Source organism: Lolium rigidum, chromosome 7 (genome assembly GCF_022539505.1).
Source record: "Lolium rigidum isolate FL_2022 chromosome 7, APGP_CSIRO_Lrig_0.1, whole genome shotgun sequence".
Lineage (NCBI taxonomy): Eukaryota > Viridiplantae > Streptophyta > Magnoliopsida > Poales > Poaceae > Lolium > Lolium rigidum.
Window position 1 is genome coordinate 181,165,114 of NC_061514.1, and position 10,376 is coordinate 181,175,489.

The window sequence follows — 10,376 nt, forward strand, 5'->3', positions numbered from 1 at the left end:
GGTGGAATTCGTTCGGTACATTTTACTGTTGCCACTCCACTCCCCCTTCGAGAACATCCGCACTGCTAGGGTTCATCGCCGCCGCCGCTGCTCCAACGCCGCCGCTCCGCCGACGCTGCTCCCTCACCGCTGTTGCCGCTTAGAGCACGGCCGGCGCCTTCCTCGATCCGCCGCCTCCCCCGCCCCTCACCCTTGTTGTCGCTCGCACCAGGGCCGGCACATCTCCACTCGCAGCAGCGAGGACAAGTTCCTCAATCCGCCGCCGCTCCTCCGCGCTGCTGCATCGGCCGCTCTCCCGCAGCAGACGCAGTTCCCCTGCTTCCGGTCGCGGCCCGTCTCTACACCCTAGATGGAGCACCTCGAGGGGGAGACCGCCGCCGAGCACGCTGAGTTATCCGCCGGCGGCGGTGGCAGCGAGGACTGCCTCAGCGCCCTACCCGACGACGTCCTTCTCCACATCCTTGGCGATCTCGACACCACCACCGCTGCTTGCACCAGCGTCCTCTCCCGCCGCTGGCGCCGCCTCTGGGCCCTCCTCCCGGACCTCTACTTCGTCCTTGGCGCCAACCCAGACAGTCTGCGCGGCGCCCTCGCCGCTCTCGAAGCGATGTCAGACGACGAAGCGCCGCCGCTCCGGAAACTCGGTTTCCTCGTCTTCGGCTCGCACGCCTCCCCCGACTCCCTGGCGGCCTGGCTCCCCATCGCAGCCCGCCGCCTCGCCGGCATTCTCCGTGTCTGCATTGTGGGTGATGCGGGGGAAGACGGAAGAGGTGCCTTTGAGCTGCCCTGCTTCGAGAGAGCCACCGAGATGATCCTCTGTCTAGGATTTCTTAGCCTCACCCTGCCGCCTTCCGGCATATTTGCCAGGCTCACCGATTTATCCCTGGAGGAACTCCACCTACATGGTCCTTGCGGAATCGGTGAAGCCGTCTCCTCGCCACGGTGTCCATCCTTGCAAAGACTCAAGGTGGTCAATGCCCAGGGTCTGGGAAATTTTGCCATCCACTCAGAGTCTCTCCTGAAAATAAGGCTGGAGAAATCGTGTGGATTGCAGCAGCTGACTATCGTGGCACCAGCACTCAAAGAGTTAACTGTGTTCTACTGCTTTGCTCATGATTCAGATCCGAGTCAACCTGTTGCCGACATCGCAGCACCTCAACTGGTGTCACTCCACTGGAGGGATGCTTATCATCCAAGCTCTGTCCAGTTTGGCGAGATGGCGCAGCTGGAATTGCTGGGCGCCACCTTTTTCCTTGTAGATGAAGCAGATGGCTATGAACACAATCGCGACTGCGTCAGGCTGTTGCGCCACTTTCAGGATGTCAGCACTCTTACTCTCGAGCTGGCCTATATGCCAGAAGATATCGAGGTGAATACACATGTCTTTCAAGTTAACTTAAGGAATGTGCCATTTGAGATATGGAGTTCAGGTTAAATAATGTGCCATTTTGGGTTGTAGTCTAGTATGTGTGGCATGTACATCATCAAGATGATGGTGCCATTTGAGATATATGGAGTTCAGGTTAAAGAATGTGCTATTTTGGGTAGGAGTCTAAGATAATTGTGCCATTTGAGAATAGCCAGGCACAATTCTTGCTTGCTTAGATTTTTTCTTTATTTGAGGAAATGACATAAAATCTGTCCACCGGTGCTACTGCACTAGCAGCATCTCACGGACTATAAAGCCATACTCTAAAATTTAGTTAGCTTGAGACCTCTGTCCATAAAAGGTTGTCTTAACTTTATCAAAATTTCGATGAAGGTAGACACTATTTAGTGCATAGATACATCGAAATTTAGGCAAATAAATATTTTTATGGACGCAGGGAGTATGCCACTGATCCTATAACAGAAATCTGAAGTGAACTTGTTAATTATGGTAATAGCTTTGTGGAAAATGAGATGCATGTGTCCATTTCGAAGTTACATAACCTGTAACTTTTACTTTGCATGAACCTACAGGAGGACTTAGGTGAGCATCACTACTTGATGGAAGACATGACAAGGCTCCCTTATGTTACATTCTTGACCCTGCTTATTACTGCAAAGGGACATTCCTTTGGAGCCAGCTCTTTCCACGTTCTCAGGACGTGCACTAGTATAAGAAAGATGATGCTAATATTTAGTTCTTCTATGGACTTGGAGGTAAAGCTATCCTTAATTTGTTTACTATTGCTTTAGTTACCAGTGGTGCCACTTAAAACAGCATGCATTTCTTGCCACCCTGGGGCTTTATCTGATAGTTGCCGTACTCTAGGTGTTGGTTTGATACCAGTACTTTGATCCCAAGCTTATACTCCTATGTGGCAACTATATGGTTTATGCCTCTCGTGATTATAACATTTTGTTCTTATGGATTGATAAAAGTGGCATTCTACTTGCGTTGTAGTAGATTTCACTTTTGAATATTATCAGTATGTTAGAAATATATGGCAGTGGATGGGAAATTAGCCTAGTTATTCTTTACATGGCAGGCTCAATCTTGATAACACAGTTAGGATTTAGGATATAGTAGTATTATGCTTATGGCATGAGCTTTTCTAAATGTTCCATCAGTAACCAACCAAGCCTAAGGTCGATCAGAAATCTTCTTGAATATGGGCTGTTGGTAGCACTGTATCTGAGTAAATTTTATAGGTTAACACTTTCACTTTGCACAGAATAAGCACATTTTGTTGCATAGGTTGGCCTTAAGATAATTTCTAGGTGGTGCTCTATTGTAAATTTTGTTGATGACATATCTATAATAAGGTAGTCTTCGCAAAAAGTAAGTAATAAGACAGTCATAGATCTTCCAGTTTCCTCTCATGTCTATGTGGTCAAGCTGTAGCAGTTATACTTACTAAGTTGATGTGTGCCCCCATTTCAGGCAGAACCTGCATGTGCATCAGGTTGCCTCTGTGATCATCCACCAAACTGGAAAACCGAGGAACTTGTGCTGAATCGCCTTCAAGAAGTAGAAATCAGTTACTTGAAAGGAACTGAACATGATTTTGCTCTTGTCAAACGATTATTCAGTTGGGCAACAGCACTAACAACAATGACAATAAGTTTCCATCTCTTAATCACCGAAAGCATGGCCAAAGAGTTCTGCCAGAGGATACTAGGCTTCTCCAAGCCAGACATATGTCTAAAATTTTACGTGTACCATGACTTCTATAAGAAAGTCTTGTATGTTCCAGAAGACTAAGGTGTGGGCTTGCTGTTTGCACTTTTGGTATTTCGTGGCTTTTGGTATTCAGCTGTACCCTGTGCAAACATCAAAAGTCTAGCAGATCCTTCTGAAATGATACCATGTCATCCATCACGATTTACTTATTCCGTGTTATGTTTTACATAAGGAGGTTTAAACGTTGTTCACAAGCTATATGTGTGCAAGATCCAAACGTTGGCATGTTGAAGAGTGATGATGAACTGTTTTGGATAGTTCACTGCAATGACCCTGCAATTATGTTCAAGTGTTGGTAAAGTTTGTCTCGCCGTCTTCTCCAGACAATACATACTCATGCGCAGGTTACCTGTACAGGGTATGTATGTTGGGCTACTCTCTTCTTTATCTTATGGTTAGGGCTTCTAGCTTGATCTATGATACTGCAATATGTGATATGGCAATTTACCTCCAATAGAATTAAAGGAATAATGTTTACAATATGCCTATGTTACAGGAGCTCGAATCAACCTTTCTGAACAGAAAAAAAAACCCGGTTCCATACAACCCATTGAGGTGCTGTTATTTGTGGCCAAATAAACAATCAATGACACAACAAAAAGATTATTACATGGCAACATCAAGAACTACACCTGATTCCCTACTGGTTGGAGAGAGAATGGGAACTTTCAACTTTATCTACATCTAACCTAATTCTATGTTACATGATAAATGCCAGCAATATTTCCCTGGAAGATAGAGCACCCATGCTGTCATGGATCTCACTCCTTCAGCAGCATTCAGTTGTCATCATACTCTGAGTCTTCACAGTTCAATGAACATCTAGTCGTCGCTATTTTACAAGAACCCAATAAACTGTGGGCAATCATATGGTGCAAGTGCAACCGCTGCTCTATTCTTAAAAGTTAAGATGGCGGCTGCAAAATATTGATGACTGTTGTTGCAAGAAGGGATCCTCAGAGATGCAGTACAGCTTATCCTTATAAGGTACAATCCTAGCAGAGCCAGGTTTCATTTCCTTCTCTCGTCTTCTTATTCTTTCTCTATTATGTGTTAATCATGTCTTCATTTGATACTACCCAAAGGAGCTGTACCCCTGAACAAGATCCCAGATATAAGCGGCATTACTCACTGCACCCAGCACTCTATGTGTTTAGAGCAGAACCTGCTTTCCATTGGGCCTTGGCAGTGGACTAGGCTGAGGGTTTGCCATCGGAAAATGCATGGGGTTCGTTGAGATGGCGAAAGAACCATGATTGGAGGCTAAAGCTAATGGTTGAGGTGGAAAATTAGGTGTTACTTCCTGGATTGTTAGTGGCGTCAGTCGAAAAGTGGATGATTCAAATGGCCTAGCATTGTTTGGTTCACTGTCAAATGAAAAAAAGAAAGCATATTAGGATCTAGCAAATCAAAATGGAATAAGAAAAACTTATTTTGAAGATACTGGTAAATAAAAGGAAGCTACTCACCCAACAGTGTTCTTTCCTTTCACATATGGTTCACTCCTCGAGGATGGTTTGTCTCTGAAGCCGTATCCGTTATCCTGGCATACAACAGAGAGGTTATATGCATGCCAATCTCAGAATCATTTCCGACCTTTTACAGGGGGTGTGTATCAAGATGCCATGTGGCAAGAGAGACTTACATGGACTTTAATTCCCGCAAAGGCATGTATGGAACCATGTTTGCTGTAATGACTTGAATTCCGGATAAATGGATGGTCCAACAGCTCGGTTGCGGTTGGCCTCTCCGCAGGATTCCTCTTGAAACACAATTGCAGAAAACCTTTTCCCTCTTGGGATAAATTCTCAGGAATTGGTGGGTCTTTATGCAAAACCTTAAACATTGCAGCTGGCTGCAGTACAGAAAAAGGTTTCTTAGATTATAAAACCATAATGTTAATACCCAGTATTCTAGGAAAAAAATGTTGATACCCAAATCAACAAGTTACTAGTGATAGCTAATAACATTTCTTATGTTAACTTCTGTAACAATCTATTTGATCTACTATGACAGCATATTCAGGCCCTCTAGCCCAACTTTCCTGTTCCAGCCCTGACATGTGATGGGAGTATGAGAAGGAAAGCTTCAAGCTCTCAATAATATCAATTTGAGTAACATAGACCTTTTCTCTGAGAATGCCGGGCATTATTTGCATGGCATTTTTCAAATTCAGTGAGAAGTCATGTAAAGAAATAATGAGCATGTACATGAGACTAGTCACTAGCACTGAAATACTATACTTCCCACCCGACATTTTCGTTTGGGTGAAGTACTCCACTTTATATAATTCTATCTCCCTCGCTAAAGAAAATGGTTTTATGCACACTAGGCAAAGTCGTGAAATGCATGTTAGTAAGCTTACTGTAAAGCTAAACGCCCCAAGTTATTACCCCTTCAAGATCACTCCAAGGAGGTTTCCCATCGAACATCTCAATGATGGTGCAACCAAGACTCCAGATATCAACAGCAAGATCATAGCCTACATCTTTAGATAGAGTAGCCTGAACCATCTGTACAAGAAGAAACAAATCAAAATTCAGCAAGCACAAACTAAATTTCCGCAATGTTAATTAACTTGAATACAATACTTTATCAGACTTTTCTGTAACATAGCAATTTAATTTCTGCGATGAACCTAATAAGCTGCCTCTTGCACTAGAGAAATTTAGTGATGTTGCTGTTGTTTCAACTTTTCAGGTCATATATCTGTCGTACTAAACGACCATATGGTTGCCTACATCTTTCTCTCTTTTTTTTCTTTTGTGAGGGGAACCATCTTCCCAGTGGTGAGGTTGATATGTCAAAAAGTACAATGTTGTCTTTTTAACTGATTTCACACGAAGAAATAACAATTGATTCCATCAAACAAAGAACAATTCATAAACCGAGTTTGGAGCTGTACTGGCCCATGTAAGTTGTAATAATGCACATGCTTTGGATGTATGTAATCCAAAAAAGGTAAAGCGAGCATGACGAGCCACGGCAGTACAAAGTTAAAAGAAAATCACTACTCCCTCCGGTCCATATTAATTGACTATAATATGGATGTATCTAGACATATTTTAATTCTAGATACATCCATATTAACGACAATTAATATGAATCAGAGGGAGTACATATATAAAAGAAATAGATATGATTACCTCTGGGGCCATCCAGTATGGTGTTCCCTTCAATGAAAGATTAGGGGCTGCAGTACTTAACTGGTAAAAACAGAGTACTGTCAACTGTACATAAACGAGAGGATACATAGGAAATGTTTACAATTATTATATAAGTAGCCCTATCTGAGCAAGATTTCAAAAGTTGTAGATTGGCCCTTCTCTTAAAAAGTTATTCTGGATGCTACAATAGCATGAAAAAAAGAAAGTTGTAACCAAATTATTCTGCAAGTATCAAACATGATTCAACTAGTAATAGAATTTCTATTTTGACTTGTTCGACTAAAAAACAAGTCCATACATTTGCAATTATTGAGTTTGATGAAAAGGCAATGTTGTTGTCAGTTTCTAAAAAATAATCAATTAGTAGCACCACCAAAATTGTCATACAAAATGCTACAAATGGCAAACACAATTATATGGGACATCAATAATCAATAACATACAGCAGACAAGAGATGTGCACTTAGTTACTTGTTGAGTACATCCAACAACTTCCCCATTATCGTAATGATAGATAGGTTTGGATAAATAGTTGATGATTGATTCGGCTGGTGTTCAACTAATGCTTTGCCAATGCACCTTCAAATATTAAAATGAATAGGCACAGCATACTAAACGTGAAAACTGCTAATAAGCTATGCAAGGATATACTTACATGCTTGGCCATTCCAAAGTCGGCCAATTTCACTACACCATTAATATCAACTAGCAGATTTGCTCCTTTGATATCCCTGTAAGAGTAAATTTGCTTCTTTTACATACATGGCATAAAGTGATACTAAATGGTTGAGTGCATACAGGGTTTCAAATGTATCTACAGGCAACTGACACTGAATAGATTTGAGATGATAATTTCTCCATTGCTGAGAAGGGTAGTGCAGAACAAACAACCAATAACAATATTACTGTCCCTTATGAGGTTTCGCACTGTACATTAACATATCACAATCTGGTAAACCAAACTCAGTATAAACATAGTAAAATATGCATGATAGTTTTGTTTGAAAATCTAAAATAACAGTACAGAAAATCACATGGAACAGTGAGAAATCATGAGTTCACATAACAGCTGTTCTAGCAATAAGAAGACGTAAGACCAAGTATATGTATAGAAGCACACACCTGTGCATAATCTTTTGGCCATGCAAAAACGCTAGACCTCTAAGAATATGGCGGGTGAAGTTTCGGACAACTGATTCTGTTATTGCTCCATAATGTTGTTTGACATACTTATTAATCGAACCCGGATGTACATATTCCAGGTAAATGTAGAAGCGGTCTTCAATCTGCAAGGTCCTCCAAGAAATAAGATGTTGTTATAGTAGCAACTTGATTACTTAGCTCAGCTTAGAGTGGTGAACTTACAGTGTCACTGCCATAATACTGAACTATGTTTTCATGCTTAAATTGACTTAGGAACTTTATTTCCTGAAACAAATGAAAATAGGTCAACAAAGGCATCTTTGTAACTTGCATATACATCAGGATAAAGGAGGAAATGCAAGTACTAAATCATTATTAGTCTATTTCAATGTACAATGGAAGCAAATATCAATTCGCAGAAAGGTGGCATGACCAGAGTGTTCTGGAGACTAAGTTCATCTGTGGTATAGACTCAGGCCTGAGTGAAAACCATAAGGTAAGCACATGACATGCTACTTTTATAGGTAATAGTTGGAAGAAGCACAATAAACTCAAGCAGCTACGGAGTAGAAACTTGTTTCTTGAAAAATCAACAGGAATAATAACATAAAAAGATTCCAAATGAAACAACTGAAGTGATAAAAAAAATCTAATTCCCTGTTTCTGAACAGTAAAAAAAGCATGTACTCTATTCAGATGGTAAGTCAAATTTAATAACCTGGTCCAATTGCTTCAAAGACTCAACAGATTTAGCATCATCAGGAATTATGTTAACCTCTTTCATCGCACAAAGAGCTCCAGTATTCCTACAAGCAATGGCAGTATACCAAAATTCAGAACTCAATGAAGTAATAAGTCAACAATGATATAGCTAATACACTTCCATACCTATTGGTAGCTTCATATACACAGCCAAATGTACCACTGCCTAGAAGTTTTCCTTTTTGCCACTGACAAGCCACTGAGGGCATTTCAACTTTTGGAGAAGGCTGGGTGCTGAAAGATGTTTGCATAGGGCTTGTAGCGCCAGGAGGAAGTGGTAATGGATGGAAACTGACACTTCCATTGCCTTCGGCACGTGAAATTTGGTTTTCTGGGAACCTTTTAGGGTGTGGTGATGGAGGGGCACTGGTATTCCTTGGGATAAGAAGGGGACTTCTGAATGCAGCAGAGTAGTGAGATAGGTCTGAAGACCCTGTACAATTTTCAGGTGAAGTCCGAGGAGACGGAGCTCCCGGAAAATCTATTGTGTGGATCGATGGAGCTGACCACACTTGCGGACCTTGAGCATATGCCGCAGCAGATGAGACGTCAGCACTGCTCAATCTTCGAGGGCTGCCTACAGGACTGGAAAATCCACTGCTTGGAGCGCTTTTAGCGGGAATGTTCAATCTGAAGTTGGCTGTTTCAGCTGAACTCTTATCCTGGAATTTCTCACGGAGTCCCTTTCTTTGGTGACTAGAGGTAGGCCGCTTTGTCCCATTTGGGCCTAAATCATTATGCTCGGCAAACTTTTGGCCTGTCACCCTGTAACCACAAGATTAGGAAGAATCAGGAAATAATGCAAGGAGCATTGCAAGTTGAGATAAAACAGGCATTCAAGGACACTGGCAGCCACTTTGAAGAGTAGAAATGATCCAATTAAATACTTTATGGATCAGTCAGGTAGTCAGCAAAGACATGCAAATAATTAGCTAGTAATTGTGATTCTGATTACACAAGCATTGTTATTTCTCGGTCAGATGTCTACATCGTTGATTAAAGAAAGCAATAATACAATCTCGTACCAGAAACATTCTAGTTCAGAGAATATTCAAACTTTTCATCCCCTGTTCCTATTGTTTCGTGACCTATACAAGCAGTGGCCAAGCAATCATAGCGAAGCTTTGAAGTATGCTACTACTAGTATTTCTATCTGCAGATCGTTGGAACCCCGAATATCTTTCACCTAATTCTGAACTGTGAGAGATTTCTCTAAAATATGACGATGGCCTAATGAAAGAAGAAAAAAAAAAGTCTAATTCATTGCAAATCTCGTAGTTTCCAACATATATTATACGTACCAGACACAACGGAAGACAAGGCAGGGAAAATAATAAGAAAACGTAGTACGGTACGATGAAAAATTTCATGAATCAACATTACCTTGGTATTTGCAACGACGGCTTCTCGTTCCCGCCTTCTGCGCCCCCCGCCGGCTCCGGGGTCTCCAGCTCCGTGGGGGGCTTCGGCGACGGTAACGGCAGGGGGTGCAGCACGGGCGAGGAGGCGGACCTCGGCGGCGGGGCTACCACCCCATCCGCGGCGTTGGAGGACCTCAAGATCGGGGGTCCGAGCCCAACGGCATCAGACGCGGAGGCGCGCCCCCTTGAGTGCGGCGGCGAGGAGGGCGAGGTGACGTCGATGCCGAGGTCGGCGAGCAGCTTGTCGAGGTCGTCGACGTGGCGCAGCTTCCGCTGCCGCGTGAGCTGGCGCGGCTGGCGGTGAGGCCGCCCGAAGAGAAGGTCCCCGGCGTCGTCGGAGCCCGTGCGTCGCGGCTGCGCGCGCGAGGTGGAGGCCCGCGCCGGGGAGGCCGGGGCGGAGGAGGAGGAGGCGGTGGTGGCGGAGAGGTGGAAGGTGGACTTGGAGCGCTTCCACCACGACGGCATCACGGGGGCCCGCGACGAGAGGCTGGCCGTGGGCGTGGGGTTAATGGCATCGGAGCCGGAGAGGGGGTGGACGGAAACGACGACGACGACGACGACCTCCGGCCTCGCCAAAGAAAAAAAAAATCACCTTTTTTTGTTTGGATTCTCGGCTGGTTTTTTTGGGTGGTCTGTCGCTGTGATTCGCGGCGTTTTAGGGAGGGAAAGAAATGGAACGCACGCGGCATCGGGGAAGAAGAAAGTCTTACGTAC

General features: G+C 43.5%; 2 protein-coding genes across 2 annotated transcripts; one reads left to right on the forward strand and one right to left on the reverse strand.

The window, feature by feature from the left end:
- The first annotated feature begins 349 nt into the window (after positions 1-349).
- On the forward strand, positions 350-3,220 carry LOC124672342 (putative F-box/FBD/LRR-repeat protein At4g03220). The gene is made up of 3 exons (XM_047208584.1): positions 350-1,369; positions 1,963-2,145; positions 2,870-3,220. Exons 1-3 carry the CDS (start codon positions 350-352, stop codon positions 3,188-3,190), a joined length of 1,524 nt encoding a protein of 507 aa, XP_047064540.1. The 3' UTR covers positions 3,191-3,220.
- A 437-nt stretch (positions 3,221-3,657) lies between these two features.
- Positions 3,658-10,160, reverse strand: LOC124675492 (mitogen-activated protein kinase kinase kinase 5-like). Its single transcript, XM_047211567.1, has 11 exons — positions 9,625-10,160; positions 8,368-9,006; positions 8,198-8,285; positions 7,702-7,764; positions 7,459-7,622; positions 6,992-7,067; positions 6,316-6,375; positions 5,563-5,682; positions 4,815-5,024; positions 4,639-4,712; positions 3,658-4,536 (listed from the first exon to the last, which is right to left on the reverse strand). Exons 1-11 carry the CDS (start codon positions 10,125-10,127, stop codon positions 4,323-4,325), a joined length of 2,211 nt encoding a protein of 736 aa, XP_047067523.1. The 5' UTR covers positions 10,128-10,160; the 3' UTR covers positions 3,658-4,322.
- Positions 10,161-10,376: the final 216 nt, after the last annotated feature.

Coding starts and splice junctions, on each gene's coding strand:
- LOC124672342 (XM_047208584.1), top strand. CDS start 350: ATGGAGCACCTCGAGGGGGAGACCGCCGCCGAGCACGCTGAGTTATCC. Junction 1,370..1,962: donor ATATGCCAGAAGATATCGAG/GTGAATACACAT, acceptor ATGAACCTACAG/GAGGACTTAGGTGAGCATCA. Junction 2,146..2,869: donor GTTCTTCTATGGACTTGGAG/GTAAAGCTATCC, acceptor CCCCCATTTCAG/GCAGAACCTGCATGTGCATC.
- LOC124675492 (XM_047211567.1), bottom strand. CDS start 10,127: ATGCCGTCGTGGTGGAAGCGCTCCAAGTCCACCTTCCACCTCTCCGCC. Junction 5,683..6,315: donor CATACTGGATGGCCCCAGAG/GTAATCATATCT, acceptor CTTCTTGTACAG/ATGGTTCAGGCTACTCTATC. Junction 4,713..4,814: donor TTGCGGGAATTAAAGTCCAT/GTAAGTCTCTCT, acceptor GTTGTATGCCAG/GATAACGGATACGGCTTCAG.